This window comes from Podarcis muralis, chromosome 2, assembly GCF_964188315.1.
Source record: "Podarcis muralis chromosome 2, rPodMur119.hap1.1, whole genome shotgun sequence".
NCBI classification, from domain to species: domain Eukaryota; kingdom Metazoa; phylum Chordata; class Lepidosauria; order Squamata; family Lacertidae; genus Podarcis; species Podarcis muralis.
The window spans coordinates 44,030,868-44,053,770 of record NC_135656.1 but is presented as its reverse complement, the minus strand read 5'-3'; the positions used below and the strand labels follow the sequence as shown (position 1 = coordinate 44,053,770).

At 49.0% G+C, this 22,903-nt stretch overlaps 1 protein-coding gene across 1 annotated transcript; it reads right to left on the bottom strand.

The window, feature by feature from the left end:
* Positions 1 to 510: 510 nt before the first annotated feature.
* Positions 511 to 22,891, bottom strand: MAN2B1 (mannosidase alpha class 2B member 1). The gene is made up of 24 exons (XM_028717342.2): positions 22,745 to 22,891; positions 19,055 to 19,157; positions 17,482 to 17,655; positions 16,476 to 16,669; positions 16,228 to 16,360; positions 15,233 to 15,375; positions 13,013 to 13,129; positions 11,868 to 11,950; positions 10,672 to 10,792; positions 10,392 to 10,470; positions 9,865 to 9,974; positions 9,401 to 9,508; positions 9,091 to 9,207; positions 8,528 to 8,740; positions 7,653 to 7,750; positions 7,309 to 7,426; positions 6,081 to 6,199; positions 5,896 to 5,997; positions 5,422 to 5,509; positions 5,049 to 5,129; positions 4,164 to 4,400; positions 3,407 to 3,556; positions 2,866 to 2,968; positions 511 to 997 (listed from the first exon to the last, which is right to left on the bottom strand). The coding sequence occupies exons 1-24, from the start codon at positions 22,859 to 22,861 to the stop codon at positions 876 to 878; spliced, it is 3,030 nt and encodes a 1,009-aa protein (XP_028573175.2). The 5' UTR covers positions 22,862 to 22,891; the 3' UTR covers positions 511 to 875.
* Positions 22,892 to 22,903: the final 12 nt, after the last annotated feature.

Below are 22,903 nucleotides of genomic sequence, written 5' to 3'. Positions count from 1 at the left end.
AAGGTCAAGTCTGAGAATCTAGTGAATAGACAGAAGCAGTATTAGGAAGCCCTGTTGCGTCCTCACAGTTACACTGTTTAGCACCACAGGCTGCGGCCCAATGGCATGTGCAATAATGAGTCAGGGTAAAGCCAAATCTTTTGCATGCAGCAACAACTCCAAGATTGAATTCCTGGCTCTGCCATACTGGGCTGCGAAAGAGCTCTCTGTCTGAAGCCCTAGAAAGATGGTATGTTAAAAGAAACAAAACTGCCTGTTTCGCCCTCTTATTGTGTACAGTGGTACCTCGGGTTAAGTACTTAATTTGTTCCGGAGGTCCGTTCTTAACCTGAAGCACCACTTTAGCTAATGGGGCCTCCTGCTGCTGCCGCGCCACCGGAGCATGATTTCTGTTCTTAACCTGAAGCACTATTTCTGGGTTAGCGGAGTCTGTAACGTGAAGCGTATGTAACCCGAGGTACCACTGTACTTAGATGCTAGACTGGGGTCGAAAAGCAGAATGTTGCAGTGTGTTTTTAAGTGGTTTATTGAAAAGGTAATGATTGCACTTACGGTAGCCCAAGTACTCCACCAACTCCACACCCTCCGCTGAAAATGATCCAAGTTTCTTTGGTGTGCAGGTGTGGAGGGAAAGGGAGTATAAAGGCATTTTACAGTGATCCCTTATTCACCAAAATCATTGCAGAAATTCACAGCAGCTGATTCTACTGCCTTTTAGCAGCCTAAAAGAATCCTCTCTCCACGAGAATGTCTTGGCTTGGAGAGAAATCATTTCATCTCCATTGAAAAGGCCCTGTCAAGCGCTCCAGTGTCCTGCCCTTGCTTGACACAACTCCATTTGGACGGACTAAGAGGTGGAACATTAATCCCTCTGCTCAGATTTCTCTGCCAGGCCTTGTTTTGTGCTGAATACGAGCCAGGAATGTCCGGATCTCCATGGGTTGCAGTGCAATGTGTGTTGGGTCCAGCCTGCTTCTGGACTGCTGTTTTGCTGCTCCTGTGGATAGAAGGAGTTTAGGAAAGACAATATTGGAACCCCAGTCCCTTGTCGATAAGACGCTTTTGGAAAGAAACAATAGGACTAATTGTGCATCTAATGAAGTAGAATAGCAATGGCACAAGTATCTTTGGTCGGCTAATAAATGCAATTGGTCTTAGTTTACATACATGATCCTGTGGCTTCAAGTCCCTTGCCTCTGGGAGTTAATTGCAAGCATTTAGTGGAAAGCCTGTGAGTTACATGCAGATGATTACCAGCTAACTGGCAAGGGTAGAGCATCTGCTTTGCCCCAGGTTCAACACCTCACACCTCCAGGTAAAACTAGTAAAGGTTGCTGCTTGGAGCTCCAGAGAGCTGCTGCTAGGCAGTGTAGACCAGGGGTTGGCAAGGTTTACCTTGCCTGGGCTGGTTCACTCCAGCGGAGATCCGTGGGCCGGATCGTGCATGAGCCCCCGTGATTTCCGGTGCTGCGAAAGTGAGTCCCCGTGCTACGCTGGTTTAGCGCAGCATGTGGGGATTCACCAAGCGGGCGGCTTGGTTCAGAGGCAGCTCATGGGCTGGTTAAACGACCCTCATGGGCCGCTTGTGGCCCATGGGCCTTAGGTTGCCGACCCCTGGTGTAGACAGTAATGAGGCAGATGAGCCTCTGGTCAGACTTAATATTAGGCATCTTCCTATGGGGTTTCAAGTGTCGGTGGAAGGGGGAAAGAAACAGGACTGAGCCCCTCTGCCTTGGGGAGACTGTTCTGAAAGGCTCTTTGCCTCTTATTCACACACCCAGAATCTGAATCGGACAACATTAGAAGCAACCACTGCACAGTAAGTGTAGTCTAAACTGTTTCAATGATGCATGGTTATCTATATGAGATACTCAGGGAATTCTGGGATCTTATGCATATTTGGGGGACAGTTATATAATTAGGTAAAGGACCCCTGAACGGTTAAGTCCAGTCAAAGGCGACTATAGGGTTGCAGTGCTCATCTCTCTTCAGGCCGAGGGAGCTGGCGTTTGTCCACAGACAGCTTTCCGGGTCATGTGGACAGCATAACTGAACCGCTTCTGGTGCAACGGAACACTGTGACAGAAGCCAGAGCGCACGGAAATGCCATTTACCTTCTCACCACAGCGGTACCTATTTATCTACTTGCACTGGTGTGCTTTTGAACTCCTAGGTTGGCAGAAGTTGTGACAGAGCAACAGGAGCTCACTCCATTGCGGGGATTCAAACCGCCGACCTTCCGGTCAGCAAGCCCAAGAGGCTCCGTGGTTTAGACCACAGCGCCACCCACTCTGTGCACTCTGGGTTCCATCACGGTGTTGTGTTACACCAGAAGTGGTTTAGTCATGCTGGCCACATGACCCTATAGTCTCCTTTGACTGGACTTAACTGTCCAGGGGTCCTTTACCTATATAATTAATAGTCACATGAGCAGGACGGTACCAAATTCACCCTGTTCCAGAGGACTGGCTTGACCAAAGGCTGTTTTTTTCACAATAGCATTCTTACACATATAATTTATGAACCGTTGTCATTATGAACACCCCTGCTGCTTAAGACACAAGGATCAAAGCAGTTTGGTGCTGTAAGCACAGACATAGCCAATTATTAATAGCTGGTGTGAAGGAGGAAGATGGGTTCTGTGCTACTGTAGTTTAGAGCAGTGAGCCCCCTTGGTTGCATGCATAGTAGACCCACTGAAGTCTATGGATTTGACTTAAGTAACTTGGTTTCAATGGATCTAGCAGAGGGTATTGCCCAGTGATTTGTGGGTTTTTTGGTCCCCGCTGGCCATCTTCCTCTTATAGCAACAGATATGGCCCATCCAGCCTGTCACAGTAGCCACATTCAGAGTTGAAGATTTACCTTCAGCTGGCTGCCAGATCAGCCTGTTCACGTCTTCCAGCTTCTGGTTAGCAGCCAAGTTCATCTCTTGCACAGTGATGATGTTGAAAGATGAGAACAAGTTCTAAGGTGTGGAGAGAAAAGCCATACAGGGTATGGTGACAACTCAAGAGAGATTCCATATCATGCTGTTAGTTGAAGTTATAGCCCAGTGCTAAACTCCTTAAACTCACTCCTTTGGAAGTTCTCCCAACCTTTTAAGGTGGTTTTGGAAGCTGCAGCACACCTAAGAGAGTAAAGCCCTTTAACTGTGGATTAACTAACACAGACTAGCATTCTTTTCTCCATATCTTGAATATCCTACTTCTGAGAACAGGGCAGAGTTTCTAAGAGCTAACATAGTAGTGAAGAAAATGAGACGTGGACCCTGTTTTAAATCTCAGCTCAGCCAATAAATTCACTAGAGTGCCTCCAGTAAGTCACTCATTGTGAGCTTCAGTCCCTCATCTACAAGACAAGAGAAATAAATGCTGGCATGAAGAATATTACAAGAGAGACCTACCAGCAAGTTAACAACAGCAGGCATGGAGCCATTGGCGCTCTCCCCCCTTTCAAACTGGTGCTCCAGACGGATGAGAACGGAGTCGGGCTCCCATTGGGCCAGCGTGAGCAAGTGGACATTTGAAGGGAGAGCCTGGTGCAGAGCAGAGAACTGGGATTGGGGAAGGAGAGAGTCAGTCAGACAAGCATCATAATATGACACCACCCGATTAGAACGGAGCTGAGATTCACTAGCTTTTACTTTACTGATCAGCCATTTCAAAGAGTTGGCTTAAAAACACTCCAAAGCAATAAAGTGAGACAAATACGTTGTGAAAGTCAGTAAAAGATAAGGGGCTCAAGAATAAGAAACACCTTCTAAGAATACAACATCTGTGTCCCCACCTGCCAATGAATTGTTCTTTTTTGATCACATCATTTTCTAAGAAAGTTATGTGGACAAGTGGGTGGGATGTGATTTATACAAAGAAATATGTTGCCCAAGATATTCTGGGCCCAGACTGTAGAGCAATATGGGAATCTGCCTTGTTTGGAGAGTCATGGGTTATCTAGCCTAGTACCGTTGACTTTGAATGAGAGCACCTTTCCAAAGGTTGGGGCAGAGACCACTCCAAGCTCTGCCCTCTTTAGCCAGAGGGGGGACCATTCTGCATGCCAAGCATCAGCTCGCCCACAGAGCTGCACATGCAAGGCCTTGAGTACGTGCAACTGGCAGCCACAGCCAACTGACTACATTGCTTTCCCAACCGTTCCCTCACCTCCTTCACGTTGTCCTGGCCAGGCTGGTATGGAGGCCCCTGGCCAGGGGCCAACACCAGCTGTGGTGCCATGAACTCCTGCTGGGCCCACAGGCGGTGCTGCTCGGCTGACGACTCTGCTGTGTCCACGAGGATGAGGTGGCGACCCCTGACCACCAGCCCATGGTGGAAGTCGCCAGGTTCCAGCAGTGGCTCCCCTACGCCCCGGCTATCGTCATGCAGCAGCCGTCGATGTACCTGAAGACCACGATGGAGGAAAGGGGGAGAGGGGATGCAAGTTGGGAGAAGTGCTGCAGGTCCGGCTGGTCTGCTTGCCTTGCAGCTGACAGGGCCTGGTGCTACAAAGTGGGCTTGCCACTCTAGGATGCTGAAGAACCAGCAATTGCTTCACTGGAGTCACCAGTATAAGCTTTGGCCTTGCTATTATTTAAGGCAGGGTGGGCAACTTCAGGGTCAGGGTCTGAATGTAGGCCCCCCCCCCACCCTCAGGCCCTATCCCTCCCTGCCCCTGCTTTGCAGCCTGAGTGTTTTTGCCTGGCTGGACTGTGTCTGATAAGGCCTCCTTCCTGTCTGGATACAGGATGCAGAGGTTCTGTAGAAACAAGCCAACTGCACAAAGGTAGTATTTGCATTTCTTACTCCACCCACTTCGGCCTCTGGCCCCGCCCACCACTGGCATGGAGACTTCAAAAGGTTGCCCAGAAGAAAATGTGAAAGTTACACATCCTCAGTGACTCCCGACTGGGTAGCTCTCTGCTTTCTCTGGATGCCCAGAGTCACCCAGCCTATGAGGGCCTCTCTACTTGACCGTGGTTCCTTCTCTTCCTGGGCCTGACACTGAGGCAGTTTGCCCTTCTTGCTACTTGGAAGTCCTGCTGCACTCACCATGAGCTCAAGAGAGCCGTCAAAGACGCTGCTGCCTCCCTGCGAGCGGTCCGTCAGCACCGTCAGCTGCACCTTCTGGTCCTGGAGCGATTCAAAGAGAAAGCAGGGACAGAGCTGCATGCGTGTGTACACTCAGAAAGCCTCCTGCCACACGGCTCGCTAGGTGCTACAGGAGGGCAGGGCAGGTGTGCCCTTTCTCTCAGCCCCCGTTCCCACCACACTTGAACACAACCCACAGCCCCCTCCCTCCACCTTTGCCCCAAACCTTCACTGGAAACAGAGGAGCACCTGTCCCTACATATCCCACAATTACGCTGTGCGGGTTGGTAGACCTGCAGGTGGGCCTGTCACAGTGCGCAAGGGGTGCCATTACCTTGATGTAGATACGGCTGTTGACAGGGTAGTAGTTGCCGGCCACAGGCTCTGTCTGGCTCAGGTTCCACGTGGCCCTGTAGTTGCGCCTGCACCAGGGTGAGCAGAGAGAGAAGAGGAAGGGGAATATCAACCTCCTGCCTTTCCTCAGCCAGTTAGGAACCCAGATATTGTGAATGAGGATGGAAAAACAAAACATGGAAGGGCAGAGGCAGAGCAAAATGGACCCAAGGGGCTGGCAGCAGCAACTACGTTAAGACACTTCTTCCTTAAGTGCATGTCTATTGTCTTAGAATTTCTTACAATAAGCCAGTATTATCCTCCCCATTACACATCTGTCGGGAGATGGGGGAGAGGAAGAGTCAAGATGGAGAAAGAACAGCTTCGCTCTTAGCATCTTCTGCTCCTGTCCAGGCTATGGAGGGACAGTCCCAAGACACAAAGGCTTCACTTTGCCTGCTGCTCTCGCCAGTACCTTCTCTCTAGGATCTCACGCCCGTTGGAGTCTGTGTAGAAGCGGCCAGCGGTCTGCAGGTCTGTCTCGAAGCGGCTGATGATCTCCTTGCCAAGACCGTCACTGTGGGACAACCCGGAGGTCAGAGATGTACTCTGAAGACAAGGGGAAGGCCCCACCCCCGCCCCCAGCTTCCAAACACTCACTGGATAGGGATGGGCCCCACCGTCCATTCCAGCTCAACGTAGGGCTGCCCGGCGTAGAGTCGCACCACCTGGGAGCACCAGGCAGAGAAGTTCTGGTACAGCTCCTCCACCACTTGGGTCTGCCATATAAGAGACACGTGCAGGTTTTATTTATAATTTGCCTGGCATCGATATGCAGCCCCTTCTATTGATAAAAAGTGGCACAGATGGGGTTGGGGAGACTGTGTGCGCGTGCAAGGGGGCAGGAAGGAGGGCATACAAAAGTGGTAGCCAAAGTAGTCCAGGGCACTCTATTGCCACACATGCATGAGAAACCTTAGGCTTGAAATGACATAGGCATGAGCTATAAGCCAGGAGGCTAACATGCAGCTTCCCCCTTCCCCGCACAAAACCCTGCCAATGATAAACTTATTTTAAATAGCTGATGGGAAGAGTCTTCTGGGTATCAGCATTGAGAACAGCAGATCTTGCCTTCCCCACTTTGGCCCCTGGTGGGCTGTCCAAGGGTCAATGTGGCCCTTGGCCTGGAAATGGTTAGCCACTCCTGCTGTACATGTTAGATGCTTCTGGGGTCTGGCAGCAGAATCCGCCTTCCCCAGTCACTTAAGAGCCACCAGCAGAAATCCAAGGAGGAACAAAGCCTGTTTTCACTACCAAGCCCTGGCAACTGCAGTTCGGCCACCGCAGAAATTAAAATGGAACCAGTATTTGTTTCAGAATAATTACACAAAAAAATTCTGGTTGTGGATGGTAAAACATGAAGACTCAAAAGCAACATACATGACAAAACATCCATGAAAACGGGGCTGGGAGCTGTGACAGCTTCCAATCTCTTCCTCATTCTCTCCTATATCGCCATAACTTTCTCATCTCCTGTGCTCCACACTGCAACTTCAATTCTCTTCTGTCTCTTTAGGCCACAGTGAAACACTGAGCATTCAGTGGCAAGGCAACACTGTTCCTGCAGCCCAAACTATGCAGAAACGCCCAGCAAAGCCATACAAGACATTCAGCATGCTCTGTTTGTGGGATTCACTGTTAATGAACGTGGGATTTAGGGTACAGAACCACTTAAGAGAGCCAGCTTGGATGTGGCCACCATCCTTCTATCCAAAGCTCTTCAGGCCCTTGGTGACTGGGTCAGTTCCCTGGACAGGCTAGCAGCCCTTCTAGGCTTATGATCATCCCTCAGCCAGTATTTGTTCCGTCTTCTGCTGGTTTTTCCTACCTTCACATGGTGCACCTGGGCTCCCTTGGCAATGGGGAAGGTCTGAGAGGTGTCTGGGCGGAAGATGTAGGCCCCAGAGGCCTGGGAATTCTCTTCATTCCCAGCGCTGGCATTGTACCTGAAGAAGTCAGCCAATGGACAGAACCGGTGATGCAGCTATGACAAGTTCCCCACCAACTACTGCCAATAATTCAAGCAGGAAAGTATAAAGACAGCCAGCCCATCTTTAATATCCACCTTCCACAGGGGCAAGAGTCCAGCTCGCAGCCAGGAAGTCCAGGTAGAGAGCTCCCCTCCACACTGCTTCCCAAAGCTGCTCCCTTTCGAAGCAGAAGACAACTCACCAGAAAAAGTTCTGAGACACTGGCAAGGAGATGTTCTTATCCAGGTTCTGAATCTCCTTCAGGAGTCCTGTTTTGGGGTCAACCAGAACTCGTAGATGCTGGGAAAGGAGGAGGAGGAGGGGGAGGGAACGAGAAAAGGAAAAAAATTGATGTAGGAGATGCAATCTGGAAAAGATTCTTAGTTTGGATGTGCATGAAAAGATGTGATGTCATTCCAGGGAAGTCTGCTTTCAAGAAACAGATCCCTACAAAAGTTTTAAAGTAGGAAAAAGTGTATCATGTGGTCATCTCATTCTACCCACGTCATAAACAAGGGAGCAGCCTCTGATGGATTTCTTTTCAGTGCTTTTCTCGAATGTCTCCAAGGAAGATGACTTCTCAAGAAAGCTTGTTTTGTTCCTGAACTGGTCTTAGTTCATAGATTTGGGTTATACTTCTTTCTACAGATTGAACTCATAGTTTGTCCCCGATTTCAGGGGTCTGGTAACACTTTTGTAAAGAATAGTCTAAAGTTTACACCAAAATGGACATTTGGGAATGGAGAACTGAAAATCCAGATATAGGGTAGTATTCAACCAAGTTTTGCTCAGGATAGACCGACCCACTGAAGTTAATTAACCTAACTTAGTCACATCCATGAATTACAATGGGCCAGCTCTTAGCTGAATACCACTTACTGTTGGTAGGAATCAGGTGTGGGAATCTCTGCTTTCTCTGTTGCTCAAAGTTATAATATAATGTTCCTTGAGAAAAACAAATTGCCCCTTGAAAGTTTTCTAAGAAAGGCTTGTGCCTCATGGGAAAAGAGCATGCAAGACCAGGCCAGGCAGACCAAAGCAGAGTCAGCCAAATGTCAGGGTGAGATTGGCGAATACCTCATTCTGGATTGACCAAGAAAGTTGGTCTGCTCCAGGTTGGTGGGGCAACCTCTTCAGCAGTCTGGATCGCGCTGGCTCCTTGCCGGGCAGCCTAGAGACCGAGTAAGTGGTGTAGCCCAGCGGTGGGGCAGATGCCTGGAACACCAACTCATTGACAGCATCGCCCCGGTCACGCCGAACAGCACGGGTGAAATTCGATACGGGAATGACCTGGAAAGGAAGTTTGCACAGTTCTTCATTCCACTCAGCAGAGCACCTGGAAGGGATACTCTTCTCTTGAAGAACTCAGGGGAGTTTGGTGTTGTGATAAGCCAGACAACATGGGACATCAGTTTCATGGCCATTGAGTAGAGAAGCACTAAGATAGTGGACAAGCACTGATGCATTTTTGCAGCAGGGGGAGGATTGAGAAGTTGGCAAGAGCTTTGGCTGACGTTGGCCACCCCACCAAATGTTTCATTACTGGGCAGCCCCAGTGTGGAAAACAGTGCCAATTTCAATTCTATCTACCCCTCAAGCATCCCCAGCTACAGGGGAAACAGGGGCTGTTTGCTTCCTACCTCATTCAGAACAGCCTGGCCACTAGGATCTAAAACGGAGTAATGGCTTCCATTCACTGGCAGCCGGACGTTCCATCCCACAGGGCGGGCCAGAGGGTTATAGACGATCACCATGAACTGCAAGGGCAGAGAGCAACATGTTAAGGAAGGAATGAATGACTGCCAAGAGGAGCCCAGCCAACTGAGATGGTGTTGGAAGGTCCCCCCAAATGCCAAGGCACAACCCTTGATGCTTGGAGGGAAAGAGGGAAGTTACAGATTTCAGGTGTCCAGTGGGATAAGGGACTAGACAAAAATGATGGTCCCTTACAGTAGAGGCAACTTCAGTCAGCAGGCAGACACTGATGTTAAGATAGGTGCAATAGATGAAGTTCTCTTTGCTTCCAACGATACTGGTGAGGGCATTGCTGACCACAACCTGCAAGGCCAGAGAAAATGGTAGCTATAGGTTAACCACTCTCGTCATGAAGGTACCAGTGCAAAGGTGCAGAAACATAACAAGGAGATCCCCAGGGAAGGTCAAAGTCCTGAAAACAGAGCAACTTCACACATTTATATATTTGTACACCCTTCCACCCAAAAGAAGTCCAGGGCAGCGAAGAGAACATCACACAAGAAAGAGCCAGATACAGGTCTAGGAAAGGCATCAGCAAACATCTTGGAGGAGAGGACTGAGGAGACAGGGCTGCCCTCCACCTTTTCATCCAATTACGCTCACATACATCTGCATGTGAGACACATCGGGCGGCCGCTTTCTTGGTTCAGAGCACACACCTCACAGGCATCCCAGCCGGTAGACAACTGTTTGGCGTAGTCATTGGTCACATGCTGCTTTGCTGTGCCAGTCACTGCATCGTGGTGCTGGGCAACTCCCATGGCCTGACCTGCAAGAAAAAGAGGAGCGTGTCATGTGACACTGGGATGGGACCCCAATAGGTTGGCTCACACGTGCAGACAGTGGCCACCCCAACTCACTGGCTCTCCAATACAGACACCACTGCCCTATGCCTTGGCTTTTGACACCTGCAGGTATATACTTTTACGACTCCCCTTATTTTTGTCATTGTACGTTGTTTTAAACTTGTAATACTATGCTTTAATGTTGTGAACTGCCCTGGGATCTTAGGCTGAAAGCCAGGTAATTATGAATAATCATCACATTCTCCAAGTTAATTCAGAATTTAGACCAGATCCTGGCTGAGACCCTCCAATAGCCACCATGGGAGCGACTGCTGTTTCCTGGCTCTTACTGTAATATCAGGATGAACCCACCCCGCCGAAACCCTCACAAGTTCACCTACGCAGCACAGAACTGCTGGCGTTGCCATAAGGCCCCACATTTGCTTGTGCGCCAGCTAATACTTCGAGCTGGTTGCAGACCTGCAAAAGTAAAGAAACAGCATTAGAGGCATGAGAAATGCTCACCTGTCGGGTATGTCCAGAGCCTAAGGAGTCACTGATGGCAGCAGGACCAGGACCCAGGAGTTCTGGTTCTTTGCCTCTCCCCTCCATATCTTATGGGAGGAAAATACTCCCTTTTTTGTATTCTTCCCCCCCCCCCCGCCGCAATTGAGCACTGACCTGCAGGAAGTTATTGCTGAGCCGCTCGTAGCGTTTCAAAGCCGGGCGGCTGGTGAAGTAGCCTGTCCAGAACTGGTGAGGACCGTCAGCATATGGGAAGAAGTCATCGTATTTCACAGTCCTGCCCAACGCAGATTTCATTTCAGCCAAGATCTACACCTGTGTATGGCATATCACCCTCCCCTGCACCTCAAATGGAGCCTGAGAGCAGGAGGCGGCAAGTGGTCAGCCCAGGATCTGAAGACATGGAGAGAGGCAGCCCAGGGCCAAATCCATCTTCTGCCAGGGGTTCACTGACTGACTGTGTGCCTATCAGCCCCTGTATTCCATCTTTTAATATGGAAGTAGCTAACCTTTACAAGGCTAGAAAAGTAAAACACTAAATGCTTTTGATGATTAATATTAATAGTAACCCCACTTTTCTATGTACCCAAAGTACACAATGAAGGTTACTGGCATGGAATGAGCTCATTAAGCAATTCAGATTGCACATAAAATCAATGGGCAGGATTCAAGTAATGAGTTCCAGCCCTGCAAGAACTTCCACTAGCTCAATGGGGCTTCTCCCCCGCCCCCTCAGCCCTGAAAATTGGCTCAGAGGAGGCTGGGGGTTAGGAGAATCCCCAGAACAGCACACCGAGGGAGGAGGGAGCAGATAGCTCCATCAGGGAAGCGGAAATGCCTTTGCCGTCTGAGCAATCTGCTTCGGACTACAGTGACCCTCTCCCCTTTTGTTGAAGGCTGTGCTCTCTGTGCTCTTCAGCCTGGTGAGCGTGGGGAGACTCCTTCAAGTCACCAAGCTGCTTGGGGAACAAGAAGTAAGGCATTAACCCAACAGAACACGCAAAAAAGATGGAAGCAGATGGCAGGGATGCAGGTGTGGCGGCCAGATGAACCCTCCCAGTTCAGCAGTGGGAAACAGGCACTAAAGAGGTTTGGGCCTAGACAGAATCTATAGAAAAGAACACTCTTTTTTGAGGGGGGAGGGTGTGCCTCTGGCAGCTACATGCTGTGTCCTATCAAACAGACAGCCCTTATGCAGTTGAAACCCACCCTCTCTTGCTAGCATTCAGCAGCCATCTCGCAGGGGTAGAATTAAGCACCTGCTTGGGGAAGAGGAGGAGGCGGCCAGCCCCTAAGGAAATGCTCCTGCTGCAAACACGGGCGGCCCAGCCAGCCAGACCCAGCCCTCTCACCATGATATGTTGGCCTTATTGAGCTCCCACAGGTAGCAGCTTGGGGTGGAGTAGAGGACATTGACGCGGCTCCCATTCAATTGCTGCAAGAGAGAAGCGAGGGAAATTAACAGGCAAGCACTCACTGAGGAAAGGAAGGGCCGCGCGGACATGTATCGGCTATGCAGCAAAGACAGGGCACGATGCCAGCTCTAGCTTTCTTTCGGCGTGGTCCAAGTCATATCTCTCTAGCAAGCATTGCCAGAATATGGCATGTGAATGAGGAAAGAAGCTCATTCTCAGTTCCAGAGCTGACTGGGGGAAGGAGGAAAGAGGCTTTCCTTCTCTGTTTTTCACTGAAGTTCAGCCTAGACAAGGCTGAGGTTGTGTCAATGTGACATTTGACTACTGCGGTAATTTATGTTTAACCTGTTCACTGTGTGTGTAGAGGCTGCTTTCTCACTAAGGTAGGAATGGGGATTTCTAGCTCCCGCCATCCATATGATGGCTGGAACTGATAGGAGTTGAAAGCCAACTACACCTGGAAGGCCACAGGTTCCCTGGCAAAAAAACCAGGTCCAAAGCTTGACCCGCCTTTGTCACCAGAGGCACGGGGGCTACTGCCAGATACAACCGCCTGGCTTGAGAAACCTAAGCCCTGCTGGCCTCCTGCTCAGATTATAGGGATGCGGGTGGTGCTGTGGTCTAAACCACTGAGCCTCTTGGGCTTGCCGATCAGAAGGTTGGCGGTTCGAATCTGCACAATGGGGTGAGCTCCTGTTGCTCTGTCCCAGCTCCTGCCTACTTAGCAGTTCAAAAGCACGCCAGTCAAGTAGATAAATAGGTCAAGAAGGTAAATGGTGTTTCTGTGCACTCTGGTTTCCGTCACGGTGTTCCGTTGCGCCAGAAGCAGTTTAGTCATGATGGCCACATGACCTGGAAAGCTGTCTGTGGACAAACGGCAGCTCCCTCAGCCTAAAAGCGAGATGAGCGCCGCAACCCCATAGTCGCCTTTGACTTGACTTAACCGTCCAGGGGTCTTTTACCTTTACTTTTGAATTATGGAATGCGCTGTCCTATACCAAGGTCAAGGGTTGGGTATGGCTTTGATAACAGTCTGGAAGCTTAGCGCAGAATATGACTGCACAAATATAAACCGGGAATACCTTTGCATTGACGTGCTTGATGAGCTTGTCCATGTTCTTGTACCAGAGGAGGGCATTCTCGTACTGGAAGTCGGATCCCATTGTCATGACAATGTGGTTGGTGCGATAGTGTTTTGCCTAATGGAAGGAATGCTGAGAGTTGGTCTGGCTCCTGATTCCACAGCAGCCTTGCTGCAGCATTTGTGTAACGCTTCCAAGAGCTCAAAGCACCATGGATAAGCGAAGCAACGGACCATGCCGAGTCAGCAAAGCCAACAGCTAAAATAAGAGAACTTAATAAGGACTGTGTTTTATGGACGGATGGAAGCCTTTTTCGAACTATTTAAAGAAATGTAACAGGATGAATCTGTGAGCGGGATTTGAACTATGAGCAACAGAAATAATTAGAGATTATTGTATTATGGTTATTGATATGAAAGAATGAAGACAGGGCGAGGCAACAGGATAGAATTTTAAAAAAACCACCACAAAAAATGGGATGGGAAGCAGATAAAAGAAAAAAAAAGTTATGTATTAGAATTTTATATGAAATTTGTGGAAATTTAATAAATATATATATTTTTAAAGAGTTCAAAGCACCGTGTGCATTTATATTGCTACAATCCTTTAAAAAACCCTGTAGAGAAAGTATTATTATTCCTCCACCACCGCAGGTGGAGAGGCTGAGGCTAAGAGAGAGTGGCTTGAACTAACGCCACCTAGTGAGCTTATGGAAGAGGCAAGATTCAAACTGCAGACTTCAGTCTCTGTGCCATTATGCTATACCAGCTCTCAGCTGCTCAGTGTGGGGAAAGGCTGTGGCTCAGTGGAAGAGCATCTGCTTTGCATTCAGAAGGTCCCAGGTTCAATCCCCGGCAGGGATAGAAATCCAGATAGGGTTTTCTGAAATCCTGGAGAGCCACCGCTTGTCAGGGCAGACAGTGCTGAGCTAGATGGATCAATGGTCAGATCCTGTGCACTAGTGAGACACCATCTTCAGAAATGACCCACAGGTTGCCTTACGTCAGGTGGGGAGTGCTTTTTTGACCTAGGGGGCATAAGGCCCTGTTGCCAATCCTCCAAAAGTTCCTATGATAAGTGGGCTAAAAAGAGTGGGTGGGACCAGAGTTGGCAATGGGAGCCCCCCTCAAAAAAACCAACAAAAAAACACACACCACAGTCTTTGTCTTCACACACACACACACACACACACACACACACACACAGTGTCTCAGCTGAGGGATGGGATATCTGTATCCCCTTTATGACACTGGGGTAGACTGGGAGGATTAAACTTCTCCACCCACCCAATACTGCGCTGGAGATGGAAGTTACATGGAAATGGAAATGTATAAAATGCCTGTACTGCACTGTGAAGCATGGCTGGGAATTTCCATGAAGCTGAAGAATTGCCTAAGAGGTTACTCATTAAGTGGGGCTGTATCTTTGTAGCTCAGTCACAAGATGTTTAGCTCACAGTCATAAGAAAAGGGTTGTATTACAGGTCTATGTCATATGCTAATCTGTAGGCATCCATCTCGGGTGGAGTGCCCTCTTTGTTCTTAGCTACTGAAGAGAATGGATGTGTGAATCTCTTGTCTCCAGCAAATAGTCCAAGGCTAATGGAGGTTGTTCTCGAAGCTACAAACATGAGTCTAACCAAACTGCGGGAGGCAGTGGAAGACAGGAGTGCCTGGCGTGCTCTGGTCCATGGGGTCACGAAGAGTCGGAAACGACTAAACGACTAAACAACAACAAATGGAGGTTGCAAAGGAGAAGAGAAGGAGCTTCAATTTTAGATCAAGATGCAAGATATTTGTAATGTAAGTTATCATGCTTTAGGGCTAGGACCAGAATAAGGAATATGCAGAATAAGGAATGCAACTTCATTTTAAAAAGTTGTTTAGAGTGAAGTTCGGTAAGTAAAGCCTATGAACCACATTTTGCCTGTATCATTTCAATACAGGAATCAGTTTGTATTCATCCAGTGGCTTCCATATGTCCAATAGTTACACCATCCTCACTTTGTGCACTTCCCAACCTTTCCTCCTCCCCACCCTCACAGTGGCACTGTGATAAAATTAAGTCAGGGGCTGGCAGGCTACTTGGGAAGGCTTAATGGGTCAAGTCAGGCCTATGGTTGTCTCCTGTTGTCTTAGATCTTTGCTGTTAGCAAACTAATTCCCTTTCCCCTCCCGACTGAGGACAGAACTGCAAACCCTTGGTCCCCTTTGCTCTAACCTGAGCCGCTGCCGTCCCCAAGAAATATGCCACGATACTCTCCACATTGTTCTCATCACTGTCGTCGTCGACAATGGGGTTGTCCGAGCAGATCTGATCCCAGCAAAGAGACATGGGAGGGTTGTAGCCGTTTGGCAGGACACCTGCCAAGAGAGAGTTGGGAGAAATGGGAGCTTTCTGACCGGAATGTTCTTAGTAAACGAGAAAGGCAGGGTGAATCCTACAAGGCCACATTCAAGAAAAGAGGAAGCCGAGAGCCATCATGGGGAAGAACCACCCAGAGAGAGAGAGAGAGACAGAGAGAGAGAGGACTGAATAGAACAAGGGGAGCATTACCAAGAGGTACTGGGATAAATGCATTTACTGAGGAATCGGAATTGGGAATATCTAAGTGTGAAAAGAGACAGTTAATACAGAAACAGAGAGACATGGCACCAATTGTTGAGACATAGTCAAGACCGATATTACTGAGAGAGGCTGGATAAGAGGATCCTCAAGAAGACTCCCGTCTCTATGGTTATTTGATTAGTCTTACATTTGCATTGCTTGGGGAAACATCTTTGCTGCCCAGGAGGCACTAAGCTGCTTTGTTGGTGGGTTGGCCAGGGCAGGGATCCCCAACTTTTTTGGGGCTCATGGCATATTTTGGAAATCTATGAAACTGCTGTCAGCACCACAAAATACCCAATTCATAGACGGTATTCATACTAATACCCCCTCACCCCCAGCTTTTAAAGTACCTGTATATACCCCCCAAAAATACAAAGCCATAAAACAACACCAGGATACACTCCCCCAAAACAGCCAGGCTATATTCACCCAAACAATCTCCCACCAAACCAACCCTGCCCCAGTTATTAAAAAACCCCTGGGAGGGGCAGGGGAGCTTGGCAGGCAGCAAGAGTGGTGTCTTAGGGTGCTATGGTGCCCGTGAGCACCACATTGGGGACCACCAGATCAGAATAAGAGATGTCTGACAAGTCAGCCTTGCTCACCAGTGAAGAGATCAGCAGCAGGGGGAGGCAGGCTTCCGCTTCCACGCCACAGCTGCTCCATCTCCCGCAAGGCCTCGCGCTGGGCCTTGTCCTGGTAGTCAATGCGGCCCACAAAGAAACCATCATAGCCCATCTTGAAGGAAGGAGAAGAGAGAGTGGGTGAGCCCTCAGCGACGGGAAGAGGAGACACAGAGTACAATCCTGTAGCTGTTGTGTGCAATAGGAATATCCTGGGGACAGAGGCTGACCTGCGCAAACAGTGAGGCCTGTTCCCGGCTGTGCCCAAAAGGATCAATGTGCCAGGCCACACGGGGCCGGCCGCATTCGCCAAAAGCTTCTTTCAGGAAATGGAGGCCGAGGCTCATCTGATCGATGACTGGGTTGTAGTGTACGGCTGCTTCATCGTTCATGCACCACCCGCCATTCACAAATTCCAGGCGCCCTACCAAGGAGGGGAGGGAAAAAAAGAGAGACCATCAGGACAAGAATTGTGCTGCCTTCCACTGTTGCTCTGAAGAAGAGCAAGAGGTGTTTAGGCAGGTAAGCTGAGATGTGACAGCCAGCCCCAGCAGGTGTGGAAAAGCAACTGGCGGCCTCTGCCACAAACAGCCTCTGGGTAGTGTTCTTACAACCTGGGTCCCAGACTACAACTCCCATCACGCCAGGCAGCTTAGTCAATGGTCAGGCATGATGGGAATTGTAGTCCAACAGGTCAGGTTGCCTGGTCACAGCCCAGAATATCCTCTTGCCTCTTTATTGCCCCCAATAAGCAAAGGAGGCTCCCCTCTCGTGGCTTTTGCTACCCTGCTCCCTCCCACCTCAGCCAACTGGAGAAAGCAGGGCACTGATTTCGCCCCACAGCAGATGGGAGAGGGAGTGAGAGGATCAGCAGAGCAGGAGAAGCCGTATCTGCATGCTTTTGCACAGATGTGGGGCAGAGAGAGAGAGCTCTCTGGGTTATGCCAAGTGAAAGCAGTGCCACTCACTTCATTTCCTCAGTTGCAGCAAGACTTTTGAGCTGGCTCTGCTGCCTTGGCAACCCACACATTTATGTATTTTTTTCTTGTTAATCTCTCTGAGACTTTTCACAAATGGAACAAATAAAACAGTAACTAGTTGGCTCCCTGCTCGCCACTCTCCCTCAGGAAAGCTCCCCCACCCCCAGAGGCAAAGAGCTCCCTGTCTTCCTTCCTGCGCACAGAGAAACCAGGTGGGAAACGGAGACAGGGGCCCCACTCTGCCCGTCATACTTACCCTCTGCAACAAGCTGCCGCACGGCCTGGCGCATGGCTTCAGTCTGCAGTCCCCACCAGCGGGCAAAGAAGACCACTTCCACGTAGATGAAACGCTTGCTGGGGTCAGCCAGTAGCTGCGGGATGACGGAGTCCAAGATGTACTGCACCCCAGCATGCTGGATGTCGTTGCGGACTGCAAGGCAACGGACAAGGGATGGGGAGAAGGTGAGGAGGAATCAGATAGCTCATGCCTGGACCAAAAATTCTCCAGGTACTGGCTAGAGGGAAGAAAGTCCCCCCCCTGAAGAAGACAACCAAGAGCAGAATCTCATATTTAAATAAATTAGGAGATAATCCGGGCCTGTTTTGTTTGTTTTAATTTTATGTTTGTGGTATGTTATTTTTTGTTATATGTATGTAACACCCCATTTAATGGTTGTGTTTGTTTATTTTATTTATGTACCGTACGTCCCTGCAGAGAACTTCACATTATGTGGCACCATACAAATATCCTGTCATTCCTCAGTCAAACAGCTGTCACAACTAATATCTGCAATTGTGGCACTGTTCTGGCCTTGAAAGGAAACATGCAAAATCCACCCACCAACCTGCAGCTTTCAGAACAGGATGTTGACGTAGAAAGCACTAAGGCTTATCTCCCAGTGGGTTCTTCTCAGAGGCAGTGGGAAACAACATATGGACTTCTTGTTCAAAAGAGAAGCTGGACAATTCCATACTTGAACAGCAATTTACAGCTCAGACCCAGCAGGTCTAACACAAAATGAAGTGCATGACATGTAGGCCAAGAAGCCCCCGATTTAAAAATTTACCTCAGCTATGAACTATGGTTAAGAGAAAGTACTACAGTGGTACAGTGGTACCTTGGTTTAAGAACAGCCCTGTTCATGAACTATTCGGTTTACGAACTCCACAAAACCGGAAGTAGTGTCCTGGTTTGCAAACTTTACCTCGGTCTAAGAACGGAATCCGAACAGTGGAAGGGCACCGGCGAAGGGAGACTTCATTAGGGAAAGCGCGCCTCAGTTTAAGAACAGTTTCAGTTTAAGAACGGACTTCAGGAACGGATTAAGTTAGTAAACTGAGGTACCACTGTATCTCTTTACCTCAACCCTCATTTCTAACATGGAGTGAATAATATGTGTGCACCTTAGAGAACTGTTGCAAAGGTTACTGAGCTTTAAACAAGTTCTGAATGCATTTTTCACACCTTGTGAAACTATATCTAAACTGCCTTTTACGGCATATATAAACACTAAGGATTGTTGCAATTGTCTGTTGGAAATGAGGTACAAGGTTTTGCTCCACTAGGGCATCATTCCTCCAACACGGTCCAGTCAGTCAAAAGGCGAGGCAGCCCAGCCCTGTGGACTGATCCCCCGTTTCAAGGACGGAAAGTAATCCAAACATGTCCACACTGGTCTACTATGCCTAGAGCCACGTTTCATAGACTCAACACTAAACTCAGAGAAGGGCTCTTGCTTAACCTAAAGTACAGATCCTAGAAACTTACAGCCTTTTGCCAGGCCTTGCTGTGAGACCGCTTACAAGCTTACTTCACAGTTTCAACTCACCTCCAAAGAAATACTGATCCACAGTCTTCAGCCAGCCCACATCATCATGTGTGTGGGGGATAAGGTGAACATTGAGCATGTTGGGCTTTGTCACTGGGCAGGACTAAAAGGAGAGAGAGAGAGAGAGAGAGAGAGAGAGAGAGAGAACACATTTCTGAGCCAGGAGAGACAATATATACACAAGGAAACATCTCAAAATCTGCCACAGGAAAGCCACAGTCATCTAAACAGGTAGTATAACTCAGTATAACTGTGAAGGAGGCAGAAACAATTCCTGCTAGCTACAAGATAGGGAAGCGCTACTGGCTAATACTATTGGTAACTAAACATTTTGCATACAGTTTCAGTGGTACAGTAATTTTTCTACTGATATATAAACCCTTTGCTTACAATAGCTGGGATCCAGAATTCCTTGCTGCTTGTAGAGAAGCACAATACAGAAGATTTCAGAACAGCAGATAATGAGGTCTACAATGTTCTAGCACTGATTTTATTTATTAAAAAAAAAATCTAACTCACATTTTAGAACAAGGCTTGAAGGCAGCTAACAATAAAATATACAATCAGTTGATAAAAAAGAGAAACACTTCCCAAAAAACACAATAGAAGCACTTAAAGTAACACAGCAGAAATCAAAGGTTATTCATGAAAATTAAAGGCAGAATAAATATATATTATCTATTGAAAGCTTGAGATGAGACAACCCTGATGCCTAAAATGTTTAGGGTTGTACCCAGTGTAGAGCTAAGTATAATGTTCTGTCAGAGCTAAGATTTTTCCCTGTGTGGTGGAATATTTTTCGCCTTGCATGCTCCATAAATCTGCCCCCGTTTCTCCCACTCTCCAGAGCAGATCTGGGGAAACTCCATTGCACTAGCACTAATCTTTGCACTAACACAACTCTCTTCCATGTAAAATGCAGAGCTCTGGTTGGAGGGTCAAAAGATACTGCTCAAAGCAAGGGTAGAAACCACAAAGTGAGGACATTCAGATTAACAGTTAGAATGTTTCTGCTGTGCTGCACTGGCAAACAGAAACAGTTTACCACTTTCAGGTGTTATAGGTCTCACAGGTTGCCTGGATTTCATTACTCCAAGAGTAGACCTTGCTCCCCGTGAGCAATCTGACCCTGGCATTTGATCTCAGTTTATTGTGCCTTGCCTATGTGAAGCTGACCATTTGTGCTGCCAGTGTGGAGATGTGCATAGGCACAGAATTTACTAACAGAGGAGAATCAGGAGTGCAAAGATAAGTATCTGACCTTCAGTGAAGCCATTTCCCAGAAGCTGAGAGACAGGTAGGAGATTTTACCTTGACTTAAGTTTGCTCAGTATTCAGACTGAGAGTTGCCCAGGGAACAACATTAAGTAGATAGGGAAGTCAGGTAGCAAATCAAACATGAAGGACATAGCTAATTGGGAAATAACAAACACTGAATCAGCTTTCCAGAGTGCTCAGCCTTGAATCCCTAATCCGCCCACGCTCTCAACCCATCTCAAAAACATCAGTGTTTACAGAATAAGAATCATCAGCTCTCTGGGAGATTTGCAGTTGTGGAAAGGCAGAATGGATTAGCAGATTCAATCCAAACAACCTTGGGGACAGCAGTGGAAAGCTGAAGGTGGTTCTCAGTCACACTGTCTACGGAATTAACCAACACTGAATATGATTGTGGCCACTAGCCGACATACCGTATTTTTCGCCCTATAGGACGCACTTTTTCCCCTCCAAAAATGAAGGGGAAATGTGTGTGCATCCTATGGGGCGAATGCAGGCTTTCGCTGAAGCCTGGAGAGCGAGAGGGGTCGGTGCGCACCGACCCCTCTCGCTCTCCAGGCTTCAGGAGAGCCCCAGCGCCAGCCCCACAAGGTCGGGGGACAGAGGGAGGCGGAACGCCGCCATCCCGCTGTCTCCCGAAGTGGTTTGGAGGCTGACGGCGGGGAGATCCCGCCACCAGCCCCGCAAGCTCCGGGGACAGTGGGGAGGCGCAGCGCGTCTTCCCGCTGTCCCCGGACCTGATCTGAAGGCGGGCAGCGGGGAGAAGAGCGCTTCTCCCCGCTGCCTGCCCCACAAGCTCCGGGGACAGCTGGGAGACGCAGCACGTCTTTCTGCTGTCCCCGGACCTGATCTCAAGGCGGGCGGCGGGGAGAAGAGCGCTTCTCCCCGCTGCCTGCCCCACAAGCTCCGGGGACAGCTGGGAGACGCAGCGCGTCTTTCTGCTGTCCCCGGACCTGATCTGAAGGCGGGCGGCGGGGAGAAGAGCGCTTCTCCCCGCTGCCTGCCCCACAAGCTCCGGGGACAGCTGGGAGACGCAGCGCGTCTTCCTGCTGTCCCTGGACCTGATCTGAAGGCGGGCGGCGGGGAGAAGAGCGCTTCTCCCCGCTGCCTGCCCTGCAAGCTCCGGGGACAGCTGGGAGGTGCAGCGCGTCTTCCCGCTGTCCCCGGACCTGGTCTGAAGGCGGGCTGCGGGGAGAAGAGCGCTTCTCCCCGCTGCCGGCCCCACAAGCGCCTGGGGGGGGGAAATAATTTTTTTTTCTTTATTTCCCCCCAAAAAAACTTGATGCGTCCTATGGGCCGGTGCGTCCTATGGGGCGAAAAATACGGTAGCTTTAAAATAAATCAAGGGGCAGCAAACATGGTGTCCTCCAGAAGGTGTTGAACTCCCAACTTCCATCAGTGCCAGTCAGCATGACCAATGGTCAGTGATGGTGGGAACTGTAGCCCAACAGCATCTGCAAAGCACAATGTCAGCTACACCTAAATTAGCTCAATAAAATTATGCTCAGATGCATCAGAATACTGGATATTCAGGAATGACCATATCAGGAACAGATAGACCTTGGTGTGGTCTAAGTGGGGCAAATCTTGTGTTCTTAGTCTTCAGCCCTGCACCAAAACTAAAACCTGAACTGTGTGGGCAGTCCCAGATGCAAAAACAGTCTCTTCTGTAGCTGAATCTTCCCAATTTGGCCACACCTCCCACCCCCATTTCCTTTGTGCATCTGACAATTTTCTCGTGACTACAACCCACCCCCTTTCTCAGGTTCCTCCTTTAGAGTATTCTGGCCTCAGCAACTCTCTCTTATCATCCACTCGTGCCTAATTTACAGAGTGGCACTCTCTTGCTCCTTTCAGCTTATCCTTATAGGGAGTGCAGCTGTAGGATCTAAATAGTTATACAGTAGTTAACAGTTATTTCAGATGAATTAAGAAGAATGACAAAGCTGTACGCATAGTCTTGAGTCCCCCATCAGTGTGCTTCCTTTCTCGAAGGGTTTTCTTTACAGAATCCTCCAGGCTTCCTCTTTTCAGTTAAGTAATGGCCTAGCCCTATTCATAGCAGGTCACCTTGCTAATTTTGCTCAGTTTTCCTGCCCAATGGATTACAAAAAGGACCCTGGGTTTAAATAAATCCCTACTGCTGCACTCCTGCAGAATACCATTTAAAATTCTTTAGTGATTCTTCACGATCTTTTTCTTGAGCAGCCTAAACGGAGGGTCCTCTCCGTTTCCTCCCACCCTTTTCATTTAGACCTCACGAATCCCACTCTCTCCATATAGGCACCTCCTAGACCGCCGCGCCTCTCAACCTTCCGCACAACCTTCTCCGTTCTTCGGCGCAAGAACCCAGAATTTAGTGGGACACCCTAGCTTTCCCCATAACACCCGTGCAGACGCAGACCGCCTTACCTGGTAGCCGCATGTCGCCGCAGCTGCCGCCACCAGCGCTGCCCCCATCAAGAACCCCAAACCCGAGCGGAGCCCCATAGCTGAAGCTCCTGCAGCAGTTGCCAGAGAGGCGGTCATGTGACCAGCCACTCACATGACAACTAGAGCAGGGTTCCGGGC